The sequence below is a fragment of the Empidonax traillii genome, unplaced genomic scaffold (assembly GCF_003031625.1).
Source record: "Empidonax traillii isolate 1590-97213 ecotype Southwest subspecies unplaced genomic scaffold, ASM303162v1 scaffold196:size3368384, whole genome shotgun sequence".
NCBI lineage: Eukaryota > Metazoa > Chordata > Aves > Passeriformes > Tyrannidae > Empidonax > Empidonax traillii.
In genome coordinates this window covers 2,079,853-2,098,952 of record NW_020955389.1, presented here as the reverse complement: position 1 = coordinate 2,098,952, position 19,100 = coordinate 2,079,853, and the positions used below count along the sequence as shown (strand labels likewise).

At 36.9% G+C, this 19,100-nt stretch overlaps 1 protein-coding gene across 1 annotated transcript in view; it reads right to left on the bottom strand.

The window, feature by feature from the left end:
* Positions 1-5,760: 5,760 nt before the first annotated feature.
* The window catches only part of AHRR (aryl-hydrocarbon receptor repressor), an 87,002-nt gene continuing 73,662 nt past the window's right edge, over positions 5,761-19,100 (bottom strand). Inside the window, exons 5-11 of the mRNA XM_027886890.1 lie at positions 16,589-16,678; positions 15,156-15,285; positions 13,833-13,966; positions 12,250-12,449; positions 10,437-10,555; positions 9,347-9,488; positions 5,761-6,880 (exon numbers count right to left, since the gene is read on the bottom strand). Of these exons, the coding sequence (XP_027742691.1) occupies positions 5,761-6,880; positions 9,347-9,488; positions 10,437-10,555; positions 12,250-12,449; positions 13,833-13,966; positions 15,156-15,285; positions 16,589-16,678 (1,935 nt within the window). The remainder of the gene's footprint in view (positions 6,881-9,346; positions 9,489-10,436; positions 10,556-12,249; positions 12,450-13,832; positions 13,967-15,155; positions 15,286-16,588; positions 16,679-19,100) is intronic.

Here is a 19,100-nt window from a genome sequence, read left to right as displayed (position 1 = left end):
CAGCAGCAAGAGAGTTAATGCACACACTGAATTTGCCAGAGTTTGGAAGACTAACCCCAGGAAAAGAACAGAGGCACTTCATGCTTCCTAGAATGATGTCTTCAGTCTGATCGAGAAATGCAACTTAGCACTGAATTGCCTCAGTCCTTGTTTTCAAAAAATTATTTTTAGCCTGAAAAGTTATAACAGTTACAAAATTGGTTCTACAGAAAAAAAATAAGGACAGAATTTCAGACCACAGAGTTTTTAACCGTGTGTGAAGAATTAATGCTGTGGTCACAGAATAATTACACCTTGATAGTAATATGTATCAATCATGGTGATCTTTTCTCTCCCCAAAATTTCTCTTAACAATTATTTTTTGACTTTCCCTCCGAATGTCCCCTCATAGAAAGTTTTTGCCTAAGCACAAGCAAATGCTTGGATCTCCATATGTTTGTTTGTTTGGTTTTTTTAAAAGTACTTTGTGGGTTTAGTATATTTTCCAGCCTGTTGCTGGTGACTTTGTTCAGAGGTGTTTCTGGTAGCATTATAGGGAAATGTATTCTTAACGACAAAAAAATATGCCACTTGTCATTGAAACATGACAAAGATGTATTTGTCAGGGTGGTAGTGTCTATGGACATAAGCTAGTGGGTGCAACCCTCCTGTATGAATCTCCTTCAGATTGATAAAAACCTTGTGACTAAATCCTGAACATGGCCACCAGCACTGTCTCTTGCTCACTACATGTTACACATGCCTGTTTCAATTGTGACACGTGATTTCACACAGGACTTTGCAAGATTTAAAAGAGGAAAAGAAACTCCAGGAAGAGAAACTGCTGTTCTTTTGAGAAATTTTCCAAAATCTAGTTTAGAGGTAGGGATTTTGTCTCAGTATGATCAGAAAGGTATTTCCATTTTTAATGTTTGCACTAAGAGACGAGGGAGAAAGAGAGGAAAAGAGCAGAAATGAAGGAAAGAAAAATAGAGCAACGGCTCTATACCCATGTCATTCTGAGTTTGGTTTTTTAGTTACATGACACTCTAATGAAAGAAAATGAATACGTTTACATTTTTTACCACTACCTAAGGCAATCTATGTATTCATAGGTAGGGTAAATGGTGTCTTTTAACTACTTCAATTAAAACATCACAACTTTTTAAGACAAAATAATGGCTTCTCTGAAAAAACTGCAGTGGATGAGGCTGTCCTATTTAAATTCCAATATGGCTTCAACATAAAGAGCAGCAGAAGCTGATCTTATCCTACAGAATATTCCTTGCCTCAGGCTTGTTGCCTCTCAAGTATTTTAAGCACTAGGAATTTCCAGAAGAATTGCACATGCCCTGTCAATCTCAATACCATATCAAAGGATGAGCACCTAAAGTCTAACTGAACTTGCTAATGCTCAAATCTCAGACTTCCCTATACCATCCAGAGCAGTCTCAGTTCTAAGAATTTTAAGAATGCATTCTAATAAAGTGTGGTTAAATCATAGAGATATACTTTGCATGTTACAAGCAAGGAGTAGGAAGTTAAGTCTTTCCTACAGAGAATTTAGGTACAGTCCCTGTAATCTTTCATTTCCCAAGTTAAATCTCCAAACTGAGGACAACTGAAACAAGTTTACTGCTTGCACAGTGTTGCTCTCACTCAGATTTTTGAAAACAAAGCTTTACTTAGGTGTCCAAAGACTCTAAAGTGAATATAAATTACTTATTGGGTTATCTACAGTGGAGGTCTGCCACAGTTTCAGTCAGTGGTGTAACTGCAGGAAAGTCTACTCTTTTTTTGTGTACAAATTTACCCGTATGTCAAATCATGTTGTTTTGCAGTAAAAATAGTGGCTTTCAGTGGTATTTTTACAATGCTCAGCAACTGACAACTGAAATCAGGTGACATTCTCTTGATCAGCAGCTGTAGCACTGATAATAGTCTCTGCTATCTGTGGACCAAGTAACATCTCAGGGGGAAACACCTTCTCACAGCTTTTCGAACTGCTCACCTTCCACACCAAAAAATACCCTCCCCAAAGATCAGAGGATTCATTCTGTCTCAACCTCTTGAGAACTTATGGCTGAAGAAGTTTGAATTCTATTATCATTCAGGCATTTCTTTCAGCCTGAATGCTCCAAGTTCCTATTAGGCAATCATTTGACGAGACATTTCTTCTACAAGAACATTTTTTTTGTTGTTGCTACAGTAAATGCATTGGGAAGCTCCTGAAAAAGACTTTAGGGCTGCACTTGAGGGATACAAACACCAGTTCATTAAGGATATAATCTAAATACAAGTGATTGAAAACATCTGAAACACTACTTCTCAGTGCTAGTTTTTAAACTAATACCAAAGCAACAAGAACCACTAAGAAAATGTAAGCCTTTTAAAGAACTGCTCTGTCTTTCATGCTATTTACTGGTCAGTGTCAGGGGGTCATTAATGTCTGCATACAAAAAGGTTCTATAAGGTTAAATCAGTGGCAATTTAACTGAGTACAATGCCATGTGAGATTTCAGTCCAGACTCAATCCAGGACAGATGTCATGGGAAGAGGATGAAGGAATAACATCTGTGCCTTAAACACAAATAGCAAGAGATTCTTTTTATGTAGTAATTTCCTCTGTTCTTCCCAAGAACTTAGTAAGAACTGATCTTTGTTAATCATTGACAGTGGTTAGCAAGTGTCCAAAAAGTGGATAAACTGCTGATCTCTTGATGAGCTCAGTTCTTGGGAGATTGCAGCACTGCACATGTGATAACTTAGACCAGGAAGAATTCCACTGATACCACATTTTTTTCATGTGAGACCTGAAATAACAACTCTGCCACAAATTAAGTGGGCTAAATACAAACACAATGTGCAGGATAAGTGGGTTTTTCTTGGGTTCAGACTTTATGGAATTATGAGGAAACAAACCTGGCTGCATTTACACAGCAGGGAGTCAGTGTGACATCTCACTTTTGAGTCACACATTCATCCTTCCTCCTAACGGGCCATTACATCTCTTGTATCAGATTTGATTGCCTTACATGCAGAAGCTTCATCTATCTCTATAATATCAATCCAGATGTGTAAAATGTATCTAGGTTTGTTCGAAATATGAGAAAAATAATTCTAACTGAAATAAGCCAGGAATACCCTGTAGTAGAAAGAGTTATGTCAACAAAAAAGCGTTTATTCTGTAACAGGGGACACTTTTAGAGAATGTCTGTTGTTAATATAAATTGCTTCTGCACTGAAGAGAGAAATCTGGCTGGTATATTTCTCCCACTGTCATCACACCAGGGAATATTTCTAAGCACAGACAAGTAATTCAGTGGCACAGTCCTCTACAGAGTTGCACCTGGTGTAACCACTCCCATCATGCAAAATGGTGCCAGCATGTCCAGATGAAGGTAATAATGTTCTAAAGTCATGTTTCACCAGTGTAAATGATGAGAGAAGGTGCAAGGTAGTGTGAAACCAAGCCCAGGTAGTCTCATTTGGGGGGGTGTGACAGTGATTCCAAGTGTGGAATTAAATGAGCAGCTTTTCAGCAGTCACACTAACTTGCCTCTAGTCATCTATTCCCACACTATCTTGTTTTCCCATTATCTCATTTCTACCAGGAAGCTGCATAAGGAGCTGGACTGGGGAATATTACACGGTTCATGGCACAACCCTACCAGCAGCTATGAGGCCACAGCAGAGTGTCTGGCACCAGGAAACAAGCAGTGCCACTGCTACATGCCAAGCAAAGGATTATGAGAGCAACTCTGTGAGAGTCTAAAAGAACAGCTGCTCATAATTACATAGATAGTGAATCAGTGAAGCAGACGTTGTGCAGCAACACTGATTTATGGCAGTCTCACTCTTCATTAATAACCAGTTTTCTCCCCCACAGGTACTTTTGCAGTTTGGCTTGGACTTCTGTGATGTGAACAGTGAGGTACTGGAGAGTGGTGTAAATTCCACCACTGCTGTCCAGCATTGGAATGGGTTCTGATGTTGGATTGCACCCACTGGTGGGAGTACTAAGGCAAGGATATCAAGACTGTCTCAAATAAGAGGCAGCTCATAGCCAACAGGGAACAGATTTACCTCAGACACAAAAAAGCTAATATTCTCATGTTTTGGATATGGTCAGCTGGCTTATGGCAGATTTTGAGCTACAGTAAGGTGTTTCCCCTCTTTACTGTCCAGTCTTGCTTTCTGCTAGGAATACTGCCTTGTGCAGGACAGTCATCAGGAAGTTCCACTTCAGTGCAAAGTGCAGCATTTCTGATCAAACTGTTCATAAGCACTTAGCTTACATGCAGAGAATATATATCTTTACATCTGCCAACTCTAATGTACAGGCAGTATCTTCTCTCAGAAAAAACAGATAGTCTTGGAGAAGAGCAGCCTCCTAGGTGCAGAACCATTGCACTGCCTGAAGACTACACTTATCCCACATACTTATAGCATTTGGGAGAATTTTATGCCACTCTCCAGACCACACCCTTAGTGACTAATAGATATAGAAATGAAGACATTATAATTATTTATAACATTTTGAAAAAGAAAACATTCATTATAGGGCTTCTTTCAAAAAGCACATATACATCTAAGCATTTTTTAAATGATGTAGTTTTTATACAGGTGAAGTTGATAAAAAGTTGAAATAGTGCAATTTTAAAACAAAAGTTAGTGCAGGAGTCAAACTACAACAACAATAAAACCCAAGATATAAGTTGTAGATTTTTTTTTTGTTGTGGAAATACATTACTACATGGGTTCAAAGGAAAGTATACACTCTATTTTCAAAAGCACTAGAGTGCACCAAAATGCTTTTGAAAGGTACACATCCACCAGACAGCTCTCAGTGAGACTAAGATTTTCTTTTGGGATTGATATTAGGAAGCTTTTGAAAATAATTTTAGTATGGGATTCAGTTTTGATGTCAGATGATGATGTCTAACAAACTGCTACCAGTCAAATACATACTATCAAATAAAAAAGTGCATTTCCTTTGTCAATGTTACAAGTAAAACCAAGGAAAACAGTTGGAGAAATACTTTCTTCTCAAGTACATTTAACGACATTTTGTAACTCATTTAAAGAAGTGGATTACATCCCATTGTTCAGTTTTTCAGATAGCAACATGAAAGGCTGATTACTATAAAATGGAAAAATATAGATTGTAAAACATTAATATTATCAAGGAAACTTGATAATAACTTCAGTTTGAAGAGACATAATTTCTAATGCATTTTATGGAAGTCAGTTTTTTTAATGCGGTTCTTTTAATGTAAGAAATTGTGTTGGGAAGCCCTTGGCATCAATTCAGTGTTGAGATGAAGGAGTAGCTGATCTTTCTTATTAGGCTAGAAAAAAAAAATTAAAAAGCAAAAACTCTTAAGCTAAACTGGCCACACTGAAGATCATAAACGTCTTTGATTTGTACAGAGGCATCACATCAGCTTGAGAAAAACAAACAGGACAAAAGCAGGAAACAGATATTGCTAGACCTTGCTAATGCAGTGTAGACAAGAGAGGAAAGATGATGAAGACAAATCATCAGGTATACCTGTGCAGCGAGTAATGATTATTTTTCTGTGCCTGAGGTGTCGTCTTTCTTTTCTCTTTCCAAAGATCACTAAGAGAAGGGTGGTAGGGGGAGTAGGATGTGAGTGTGTCTGTGTCTTTCAAAATCTTTCCATTGGCTTTTAATTTTAGTAACTCATTTAACCCAACTGGAAGAGAATCTACAACTTCTTGCTTTTAACATTATAAATATTTCAAATGTTATAAAATCTATTGCAAAAATGTACATTCAGTGGTTTTATGAGGCACGGGACCTGCTAATGTATTTTCAGGGAAGCTCACATGTACTCTGTTCTGTCCGCTGTTGGACAATGGTGGAGAATCCAGGGGCTCACGCTTGATTGCTTGAACCAAGCAGGGGTTTTTAAATTCACACGGCATTTTGAACACCTCATTATTCTGCTCTTTCTCCTCCCCTGGGCTGGGGCTGTAGAAATGGCCGTAGCAAGCCGTGTGTGGCAAGTCAGGCATGCTTTCCAGACACATGGAGGAGTTCTGAGGGCAAAAAGGGGCCACCTCCCTGTTACGTGAACCCTTGCAGGATCTGTTCAAGTTTAGGTTGTTTGGATGATTTGCTACAATGCATTGCCAGTTGTGTGGTGTGTAAAGGCAGTGCCTTGGCTTCTGACAAGGCAAGGCTGGCTCACAAAGGTCCGGTTCCATTTTGAGATGCACTCTACCGGGGTAGCTACACACCTGCTTTCTCACCGAGCTGTTCTCATCCAGCCATGCTCGGTTTTGCGACATCAAGTAGTTGTCAGCAGTGTTTTCAGAATCAGAATCATATTCCATTTTGATAGGCATCTCCAAGGGAACGGCGGTGTCATAGAGAGACTCTGAAGATATCAATGGTCTCTGAAGTTTCAGATGGTCTGTCATATAGGTCTCTGCACAGCGCTGCTGGACGCCCGAGTAAGACTGGCTGTTTTCTACACTTCCCCAGTGGGAAGGACAAGTTGATGTCAAATTTAAGAAATTCTGGTCTCTGTTGTAGAATGATGCAGCTCTCCTGTTTGAACACGAGTTTATTCGCTGGCTCATAGAACAAGAGCTCGAGTTTCTTAAATTCCAGCTGCTGTTTGCTGTGCAGTTGTTTTGAATGCCTAAAACTGAAGTGTTAGAACTGAGAGGTTCCTCTTGCATGAAACACTCACCGTTAGTATGAGGCTCAAACTTCAATTTTACATTATCTTGTTCATTTTTTACTGCTGTCCAGTTAAGATGCTTCCACTGACCCAGAGTTTCAATGGCACTGTTACGGGAAAGACCCTCCAGGTTTCCTTTCAAACTGGCAAAACCGCTTAGTATCTTCAGTTGTTCATCTTCTTCCCTTTCAATAACAGTAGAAAAAAAAAAATCCAGTCAGTCAGAGTTTTCTAAATTATTGTGTTCTGGGATACAAAGAGAGTGACTTAATGTATGTGACAAGCAATATTTTGTCCTCCATATGGGACTCACACACTCTTGTCCATATAACCGTGCATTTGCTCCAGGGTAAAAAAGAATGTCCCTGAATCTGGGCATCAGTGTGTGTGCACAGCTACCTTTCTGTGGCACTGGTTCTCTTAAATTCTTGAATTCACACATTCTTCCTTCCATTTCAGACACACAGCTCACAAAGACCCTAAATATTGTAGTGATGTATGATAATTACCTTACACTTCTGTTCTTCCCTTAAAATGGATCTAAATAATATTTGTGTGTAGAAAATTCTAGAGATAAAATAGAAATAGTATCTTAAATGAGATGTATTTTGGTAACAAGGAACTATTTGGACACATAAGAACTTTCTGATCCATGAGAGTCTTATATTTTGAGAATGCAGAGTTAGCCGAGAGGAAATAAAATGCATGAATTAAATGCCTGAATAGTAACAGACATTCGTATTGGGTGGAGGTTTGTTCTACATGTCTTAATTGATGTTGTCTTTTGTTTTCTAAGATGGCCATGATGTCTAGCTGAAGTACTCAACACTGGTTGAAGAGGTCTGGCAGAGGATGTTGCCTGAGCATTTCCATGCCTAATGCAGCAGTTTTCAGAACATGGGGTCCAAATCTAGAGACTGAGGTCTTGAATTCACTCAGGTGCTTATTCCCAACCAGTGCTACAAAACCTCTCCAAACAGGAAGTGGACATCTCAATAAGAAACCAAGCGTGAAAACCTGAAGAGCTAATAAGGCGCTTAGAAGCTTTCTCATAGCTCGCAAAAGAACTTTTTCCTTGGGTATCAAATCAATCTGCAAGTGTAGGATTTTCCAGTAGAGGGAGTCCCTGTTGTTACAAAGAGAGAACTTCCCGTTCTAATAAATGTACAACAGGAAAGGAGAACATTTTCTCTCTCTCTCTTTTTTTTTTTTTTTTTTAATGAGGTATTAAATATTTTCAGACCCCTTCTAAATATTGTTATTTTTATTAATGACAGTACTGAGATGCAAATGATCTGATACAAGTTTGCTGCAGAACTAGCTTCTCAGAAAATGATCAGATTGGGAAGCAAAGGACTGAACAAAATGAAGTAGTCAAAAAAAGTTAAACTCCCAAATGAAGAGTTCTACAGTGAAATATTATCTAGTGAAAATTCTCCAAAAGAATGTATGTTTCCAAGAAGACAGCATACATTTTAACAAACAAACAAAACCAAAAAACAAACAAACAAGTAGTAGCAAGTACAAAGTCTATTGCACAAAGGAAGGATTTTAACCACTCAGAGGGCAAAAATGTAACTAAATAAACCAGTTTAGAAGTAGAGATACGAATACAAGAAACAACCCCTTTTAATCTGCTGAGTTCTTTCTCTCATATGGCAAGGTAATGTTTGTGCCATCCCAATAAAAATGAATCATAGAATCATAGAAACACAGAATCAGCTGGGTTGATAAGGACCTCTGAGATCATCAAGTCCAACCCCTGATGAAATGTTCCACCATCCTCAGATGGGAGCTCCTCTGCTATTCATGTGGATCCTGGGAGATACACTGCCTGCAAGGAGTATCTACTCTATTTTTCATTTATTTGTTTTCATCTGCAATGCCTTCTAAAGGAAAAAAAATCTGTGAATAGCCACATTTTAAACGCTGGGCCAGATGCACAACTCTCAGTCCCTCATTCAGTCCACTCTCTTATCTTATCCCTCAGACCAGCTGGAAGAGATACCTCAACAACACCCACAGGAACTGGAACAGAGAATCCCATGGGGAAGATGAAAAGCCTCTTTGGGAGGAAAGGGTAAACTCATCTGAGAGATCCTCTTTGAATGCAAATCTGTGAGATTAATTTACAGTCCATGACTGAGCCTACAGGCAACTAGATATATCTATCTACAAACATACAATGAATATGAATACACTTCTCCAGGTTATGTTGCATATACGCAGCTAAAAACATGAGCTCAACTGCCATCCAGAAAGAAAAAAAAACCAAAAAACTTAACATAATCTAATGTTGATATGTATAAAAACTAGGACTCTAGATTTTCAGGTGCAAAACAAAAACACAAAATACATTTTAGTGCAAGAAAGTTAAAACATATTAATAATCAAGAATTTTGTTTCTGTCTTAGTATGTATGTAAACTTTACTTCAGAAGAAAAAAACCCTGAAGACAGAAAATACATGTTGTTTAGTATTATAACAGCCATTTCATATGTTCCAAGACAGAAACGTATTTCCTTATAATAAGTAAATTCTTCTCATTCAGCTCTTCTCTTACGTCTCTACAGTCCTTATAGAAATTTCATAAATAAAGAATACACTCATTTTTCTGAATTTTATTTTTCAGTACTGCAAAATATACTTACTTTAACATTTGCTGTTGGGCAAGGACATATTCTGAACAACCACTTCGATACAGAAGTTGAGTGTTAGCTTGAACCCAGACCCAGTGATCTTCATTTGTTTGTACTTTGACTAGAGAAATGCCATTTTCTCCGTTATTCTTTGCTATACAATTTAAAAGAAAATCTATTTTAATGCAAACAGTATTTAGTATTTTTTCTTACCTAAACTATAGGTGAATGTTCACAGGTTTGTTTGCTGCCCTAGAATCATCAGCATAGGAGAGTTACAAACTGAGGAAGATTACATTTTAAAACTAAAATGTGAAAAGCCTAATGAGGCACTTAAACTGTAACCAGGGATTTTTCTCAGTATTACTCATTCCTTATAATTTTCCCCTTTCAGTAGTAGTAGTAGTAGTAGTACTATATGAACAGGAAAATTCAAGAAAAATGGGGCTGTTAGAGAGAATTGGTTTTAAAGCCATTAAAGATTTCCAGCAGATATGATAGAAAGATGAGTACAATTCTGCTCAAGAAGAAGCTGCCCAGTGAGGTAGAATCACCATCAAAATTTTAGCTGTTGTAAAATCTGAAATACAGCATAGACTTTAATTTTTACACAGCCAGGCATTAGAAAAGCATGAGTCAAAGCTGCAAGCAAATCGTGAGTTTTAAAGACAATGCATTCTAATTTTCCTCTGTTTTCTAATCTTTGGGGAAAACTAGCATTTGTAACATATCATATCCAGTTTACCTCAGAGGGATAGATATTGTTATTAAGTATTATGGTTTTCACATAATCTTATTAAATTCAGTGCTGCCACTCTCAGAAAAGCATACATTGAGTATTCTTCTTAACTATGATTGTTTATTTCTCTGTAAACTTTCTGCCCACTCTGAAATCACAGCCTGATTCAAGCATTATCTTTTGAGGTGAACAATTTTTTTTGCAGGTTTTTTGTTTTTGTTTTGTTTTTTGTAAAGAAGAGGTGTTAGAGAGAAGCAAAAAGGGAGCATTGGGACCAAAACCTGGAAATCCTAGCAAGAGGATATAAGACAAGGCTCTTTTTTCATAAACTGTATGTAATCCAGAAGTACTTAGCAGACACACCTTTGATTTGGTTTTCAGCAATCTGTAATGCATTAGTGAAAGCGGCACCTTCATGGTGACTGTTTCTTCCATATAATTCTGTTGCTTCACACAGCCCTGAACTGCCTTTTGAACTGGAGCTGTAGAGGACAGAAAATGCGGAAAATTCCTTGTCAGTGAATGACAACAAAGTAGAATCACAGACTGTAAAAGATATGATCTTCAAGCTGTTGACCATTAGCAAAGACTTATGGCTTAAGTAACTAACTAACTAAGTAATTATCTGTTTCCTGCATCATTCGATTGCTCAAACTAGTGTGTGACTGGATTTCTGTATTCAATTAAGAGGAATAGCTATGTTTAGGAATTTTCTACTTGTGACTTACTATATCTGGAACAATAAATTTCAGCTTGAATTGAAACAACTGCTGTGTATATTCTCCTCTGCCTATTCAAAGTACATTTGAGGTACATACATCACAGCGACTAGCGATACATTTGAGAGTAAGACTTCAATTTGCAATAATCACCATAATGATTTGAATAGATTTCTTCCAATCTTTATCTGAAAATGCTTATCAGGGTTTGAAAAGGGTGTAATGTCTGTAACACTGCTTTAAAAATGTTTCCCTCTGTTAAGACCATCAGAAAAAAAAAAAAAAAAGGACGACAACTACAAAAATTTGCCCACCTCCTTGGCTACCATGCTTCAGGCCTGAACCAAAGGAAACACTGAAGATAAATGACTGCTTCATTCTGGTCAAATCCTTGGCCACTGTCCAGTCAGATAGCAAAACTTAAGTAAAGCACTTCTCTTCTAGAAGCTGAATTCTGATCGTCAGTTAATTTCACCTGAGCCTCTTAAAACACTAGCAAGTGGAAATGATTTTGCAGCTCTACTCTAAAAGCCTGCATATTCCATTATACGAGCCTTCCAGCAATTTAGTTCTTGTCAAAAGCATGTATATTCTAGAATCACATTATACATCTGGATAGTGAATCCACACATACACAAACATAATCTAAGTAAAAGCCAAATTATGATACTGTCGGTCATACTGACGAGCATTTTGCTTCACAGTAATCAACCTCATTACAATAAGGTTATATTTAACCAAATAAGGGAAAACATAATCCAAGCTCCAAATATCAACTAAAATTCAATCATAGAAGAGTAACAAAACTGAATGTTAGGAAGGAAACGAGCCTGCACGCAGTCTGTACCAATCTTTCGTGATGGCTACCAAATTATCACCCCCAAGCCATTTAGTGCAATTGTAAACTCTCATGTTCATAAAACTTCTATTGAAAGATAAATGTATACACCACGTACAACTCATTACACTGTGTGTGAACACCCCTACACACACACATTCAGCTTCCTGAAGTTTTCCTTTTCCTTTGTTTGTTAACAAAATACTCAAGTCCAAATAATTGTGTTACCAGAAGATACTTAAATTTGAAAACTCCCAATAGAAATACTTTTTCTTTTCCATTTTTACAGCTAGTAGAATGACTTTGCTGCATTGGTAACTTCTGAAGGTTAGGAAGATATCCTAATGTTTCATTTTTTAATATAAAACTTCATATATATTAATAAAATACTTAACATGTATTATATATAAACTACAGTATATTGTGTTTTCTTGCATTATATTGTATCATATTATATTATAGTAACTGTATTATCTTTATTTTATATTAAATAGTTAAATCCAGATAAATTATTCACTTTTCTATGAAAGAGTTTGCGAGTTATTTAACGCAATTTGTGCTTTTTACATGCTTAATAAACGTGAAGCCCATAAACACCAAAAGATTAATTAGTAAATACTTTGTGTTTGCTGCTGTTGAATCATCAGCTTTGTGTTTTGCTTTCACAAGCAGGCTTTTCATCTTCATCTCCGTCACAGAAGGGAGCAGAAGCGGTACCACTATGCAGAATAAGGACAGCTGAGGTGGCAGTACTGTTCCTGATGAGGACTTCTTCCTTTGTCCAAAGAGAAACTTTAGTTTGCCTTGGAATTGCATTGTCTGATATTAAAAAAAAAAAAAAAAAAAAAAAAAAAAAAAAAAAAAAAAAAAAAAAAAAAAAAAAAAAAAAAAAAAAAAAAAAAAAAAAAAAAAAAAAAAAAAAAAAAAAAAAAAAGAAGTTAATCATTAAGTGTAGAAACACTTAAAATGCTAATACAACCTATAGACCATGTTATTTAACACCAAAAGGAGTTTTGAATCAGAGATTAGAACTAGGAATTTCATAACCTTCATGCCACTTCAGAGGCATGGTGAGTGGAGATTCTATCAACAGTAAAACAAGACATTTATTTGAAGCTGGTTGATTTTTCTTCTCTCTTGTGCACTCAAAGTAGAAGTTCTGTGTTACCTTCTGTTTGCCAAGACAGACAGTGTATAGTGCTGTAAACAGCTATTTCCTCTGTACCTCACTGAGGCTGGAACCATTATTTTTTCATACTCTGTTCTCTCCAGGGAGATGGTTTCTTAGTTTCTTTCCTCTTGCCCGTTACTTTCTCTGGGAAGCACGCGGACTGGCACAACCCAAGGACTGTGCAGGCAGATGCCAAGGGAAAAGTAGGCTCAAGACAGCCAGATACATAGTACACAGCTTGAAAGGAACCACCATCCCTGCCTCAAATATCTTTATAGTCAGAAGGCAGAGATCAAGTCAATAGCAAGCTACTGCCCCTCAGTGAAAAAATTACCTACCAAAAAATGACCAGAGAAAAATCTGCCCGTTTGACTTAGGCATTTTCCAGAGCTGCAAAATTAAAACAGGGATGTAGAAATGAATAACTGGCCTGGCTGTTAAGACCCACAGTCTCCAAGCAAATGAGCATCTGAGAGAGAAGTTGTACTTCCCTGTCTCATGGTGATCCTCTCATTTTCTTTGCACATGCCGTAGTTTCCCTTAAGTAGAAACAGCTTTGGTTTTTACTAAACGGAGAAGTGATTTCTTGAAAGGAGCATGAGAGAGACTTTCTAATTCTGGAGTTTATTTTTAAAGGACTCTTTAAGAAAGGGGAAAACAAATCATTATTATTCCTGTTCCTTAAAGCAAATATTTTGGGCTTTAATGTTAATAGTTGAAATTCAGGCTTGCCACCCCTGTGCTATGCCCAGCAAAAATTGAAGACAGATACTGTGCAAAAGAACTTAAAACATAAAAGTTTCTAGATTTTTTCAATTTCAAATATTACAACCTTTTTTTCCATTCTATCTTCTTTACACATATTAATAATTATCTTTAGGTGTTTCTTGTTAGTGCACAGCAAAAAACATATTCTGTCCATGACCCCCTACAATATTTGTGTTCTATATTTATGTTGAAGAATTTTTCATATAAAGTCATTAAAATCTTGTATGTCATGACTACAGTCATCTAAGTGAAATTATACTTACAAGGAAGCCAGAAGTACTGTCCAACAAGCAGCGAACTCGACAGATGAAACAGCGAGTTAAGAAGGAAGAATAATCTGTTGTCATGCTGTCATTCTCTTGTGCTTTAAACAATTTACTGAGAATATATTCTTCTCCTAGGACCAACAGTGAAGGCAACATATATCAGAACACACTAAGAAATAATGAAAATGTTCTGTAGCCTATTGAAGAGGCTGTTACAGAAATTGCTAAAAATTGTTTTATGGATGGGTGAATATTAAATTGTATCATGTATAGATACATCTGCACAAGTCCTACCAAAAATAAAATAAAAGCTCTACAGCGGGATTCAGGTGAATTTCTCCAGAAACTTTGACTTTATTTCCTGAGTTTCTGTAATTTTTAATGATGCAAAGTGGGGTAGCAGATGCTGATGGTTTTGAGATCAGAGATCAGAGAAAATGCATTAGAAAAAGGGACAAAATAAGGAAAAATGTTAATGCAAGAAAAAACAAAACAAAAAAATGGACAGTGGCTGATTAGTTAAAGTTCAGCTATTGCTTCCTTGATTTTTAATGAAGCATTTTCCAGTTTTGAACTATAAGAGCACAGCTTTTGAAATACTTCTCAAAAGACACAAGTGTTTATAATAAAATATAAACTGAAGAACTGAAATTCTCCATGATATAGATTAGTACAAAAATTCCAAATATTTGTAAATCTTGTAGTTTGAAATATTAGTGCATGTTGTTTGCATGTTTTCTGCGTACTTCCTACAAAATCTTGCCAAGTTCCTCAGGCATCTGTAAGTCTCTTGTATAACATAGAAACTGTTTTACAAGAAATGCAGGTTTCAGGACTGTGTTTCTGAGGACTTCATAAGGGTTGCTGAAGGACTTCTTGCAAGTATCTCCTCACCTGTGTACGTAATTTTGCATGGGAAAACAAACGGCAGAAAGTGATGCTGCCACTGTGGTTCTGTACATAAACATTTTGCATGGGATTTTTTTGCATTAATGAGAGGAATACTCATGTCCTGATCAGTGTCAACAACAGATTGGTAGGATGAAGACTGATGCTGTTCATTCTGCATGTGAAGAATATGTGTAATTAGTCAGAAAAACATAAAGAAAACAACTTTATGGCCTCAGTGGCACACAATCTTATAAATGCAAAGGATCGGGAAGCAATGTCATCTATGAGACAACGACACAAATAAATGCCCCTGTGTAGATTTCCAGTGAAGAATCTGACTTGACATGGCACAGATATGGGCATAGGTGGAATGCACTTCTCTCTCTGTACAGTAATGCCTGTGTTTCCAACCAGCATAGACAATCCCACCTGTTTCTGTCTGTGATTGCTGTCCAGACAACATCTGGGGAGGGTTCATGGCCCAGTGCAGTTGTCTACAGAAATCCTGGCGATCATCCACATGAATGTAATCATATATGTTTTGGTGCATTACATCAGTCTGAAACAATGCAACAAAGAATGTTTAATTAGTAAGCGTAGGGGAGCAGATGCTTATCTTTAGATTGATACTCTATTTAAAATTAGGGCTGTGTAGGATACTTCCAAAGCAGATTGTGTGAGGAAAGTTATTTCAGAAGCCCCTATTTTTTAACATGTGCTTTTTCCCTTCACATCCTGAGGTGATTCTTTCTGTTCTTAATTCATTTGTTACATATGCAAATGTGAGTCATAAAAACATCTAATTGGCAACTGATGACTAGTAGCATCTCCGGGGATTAATGCTGGAACAAACCCTATTTAATTTCTTGACTAAGGAATCATGTGATAGAGTGCACTCTCAGCAGGTTTGCAGAGGATTCCAGCTGGGGAGAGCAGAACAGCTCCTTGATGAACTGTGAAAATGGGCTGACAGGAACCTCAGGAAGTTCAACAAAGGCAGAGTTCTCTCTTAATTTTGGGTAACCCGGGAAAAGAAAGATATTAGCATATTGAAATGAGCCCAGGAGAGTGCTACCAAGACACTTAAGAGGGCTGGAACACATGACATATCAGTAGAGAAGAACAGGGTTTGTTCAGCCTTCTGAAGGGAAAACCTCGGGAAGAACTTACTGCTGTCTACATCAACCAAATTAGCAGGTGAAGACCAAGCTTGACTATTTTCATAAGAAAAAAGTGGGAGGATAAGAAGCAACAGACACAGGTTGCAACATGGAACACGAGACTTAAGAATTACAGTCAGCATGGGTAAACACTGGAACACATCTTCCAGGGGGGTCACAGAAACGCAAAGCTTGATTAGATGAGTCCCGGATCAACCTGCTCTAGCTGGATGTGCTTTCAGCAGGAGGTTGGATTAGATGACCTCCAAAGATCCTTTCCAACTACATGGTTCTGTTATTCTGTGACTTTACAATATATTTATTAATAACAGACAACCAGCCCAGAAAAACAGCATCTTATACTAAAATTGAAAGGAAACTTCTACCTAAAACTTCCTTTTATAACAGATCAGGTTTCTGTTAACAAAAGCTTTGCAAAAGCAACAGCATTACAAGAAATAACTCTTCACNAAAAAAAAAAAAAAAAAAAAAAAAAAAAAAAAAAAAAAAAAAAATTGAAATGGCATAGTAAAATAACTTTGTTTCAGTAACAGGGTATGTCTAACCAGCAGTAGAAGGATAAGATGGATAAGGTAGCAACCTACAGTGCTGCATTTTAGAAAGCCAGACAGCAGAAGGGGCAACAAGAAAGTCAATACAGTGACAGTGACTAAGTATTCTAAAGTTTGTCAATATATTTACCTGATGAAACCCTAGATAGTCCACAATTGTAGATGATGCATAAAATATCATTCCATCTGCACTCACCACCAATGCAAAACCATTCAGTGACTGAAAAAGGAAAATTAAATAATTAAAAAGATAAGCAGATAATTAAGAATAAAACTGGTATAAATGTAATGATTTTAAGAATATTCTAGATATGAAAAAATCACTATGCAAAAATTTTGACACCATAAAGGTCTTTTTTTCCTACCATGAAAAATTAATGACAACCTGGAACATGCTTTCTTTTTTTCTTGAAAAAAAATATAGTTAATTACAGTATAACTACCATATTGCATTACTAGTTTATTGTCTGTTAAATTATCTGCATAATTATATTTTGTCATTATTCGTCAAATTAAAAGTTTAATAATGAGTCAACTACTTTGTTTTTTCTTTTAATTTAAACCTTTGTATTCCATAGTAATTGCTTTAAATATATAGGCATTGATAAATAGAGATAATATAATAATCTCCAACATAAAAATTAAATACATGTGCTGCTATAGCTATGACTCTAAAATTGGATCTGTATTTTAAAGTATGACTATTTTCTTAAGCTCTAATAAAAGAATACATACATAGAATAATTGCATAAATGAAATGAATATAAAAAGTAAGCTATAAATACTTCTTTTCTGGAATAATATTTAATCTAGAAAAGAGTTAAATTAATTCTTATAGACTTGATGCAAGGAAAGCAAGCAGAGAAATCCAAAAATAAAAGTAAGGTATAAATTAAATACATGATATAAACATTAAGATTATGCTGCATGCAAACTGAGAATTTTGCCTCTCTTCCCTTGATAAAGATTTAGTAACATGTCTTTACTCCAACAGGTTGCATTACAAGGTAGTTTAGATCCTCTCATGTGATGTTTTTGTGGTCTTTGGACATAACAGTTCAAATAGCTGTTGATGAAATACTGCTAAATTATTATTATCCCTACTTCAACTCACTCTCAATTTACTGATGTGCCTATTAATCCAGAGTTAATCCTGAAGCACAAGGAGGACAGATTTTCAATTGTTCAGTAACCAGATACACTGACATATTTTTGTGAGTTTGGTTCTCTTTTCTGTTCCCAAATAAGGACCAGATTTCCAAGACTGCTTAAAGGCTGTTCCCACTGTGACAATGGTGGGCAGATTTTCAAGAGTTCACTGCACAATAGGCTGACCTCCTCAGAAGGTTTGGCCCCAACCATAATTGTGGAGCACCTTTGGAAATGTGGCCCTATGGGACCACACTTGGCCAGCAGCTCTGTACCTTAAAAAACCTGTGAAATGATGACTGAAGAAATGTAGTGGAGAGCCTGCCATGGCTCACCTACATTTGGAAAGAGCTGTAGCAGCAAGTGATTCAATCAAGTCAATGCTAACCATAAGTCATTGCTAAGACTAGTCAAGGGCAAATCTTGCTTTGTTCCATGTCAGCTCCATAGGTACAGATCTTTTCCAAAATAAGTGTTACCTCTGCCTAGATGGGCTTGTGTTAAATACTAGTTATCCTAGTCAACTCCTCAGGTACAAGCAGTTGCTCTGCTGGTGCTATTTTCTGCCCTAAATAAGGCCCAAATTTGTCCCAGCACCTCACCAACCAGAAGACGATGTGTCAAGATTTCTGCATCTTCACATCTGTGCCTTTCACTGCACTGAGAGGAACCTCTATAGATGCTATCTGTCATATACATTTCCAATGTGAAATGGAGACAAGAAACCATTTCTGGCATCTTGTCTCTCTGGACTCATCTTCTCAGCAATGAAACCATCGGTAATGTGATACTAGGAATTTTATTACATTTTGAACATCTGGCAGGCCTTTTAATTTAGATAGACTAAAAATTTCCACAAAGATAACCATAGGACTTTTAAGGGAGTTCCTTTATGTCTGTGGTTGTTACCATGCATATTCCTCCAGTCCTGACCGTGAAGCAGGGGCAGGTAGAAATTAGGAACATCAAAGAAATTAAAGAAATGTTCTTCATTAAAAAGACTTTCTTAAGCTATGCAAACTAATGCACCAAGCCCTATCTGGAAAGGCCTAAACAATGGCCACAAGATCTGAATATGCTCGAAGAATCTCACAGGTTTCAGCCCGTGTAGGAAATAGGCCTGGAACATCTGCCTTTGTCAAAGGTTGCTTGTATGAATCAAGAAATAAACTCCCCTATTCAAAAATTAATCTTCTTCAGCATATTGGTACATACTCTTTAACCCTATACATCTACCCTAAGACATCAGTATCTACCTTTAAAACATAAGACTCCCCCACAGCAGAAGACAGTAAGGTTTTTCTTTTCACAAATTTTTCTTTCACAGAGCCAGAGTCAGGTTGGACTAGGTGCAGCAGTTTGTAAAAACTGGAAAGGGAAATGGGACCATGTGGACTTCTAAGGGTTCAGATCAGTACGCTGGTAATTAGATCTGTGAGGCTGGAGGAGGTATTAAAGAAGGGGTGGGAGAAACGAGAGGAAAGAAGTGGAGG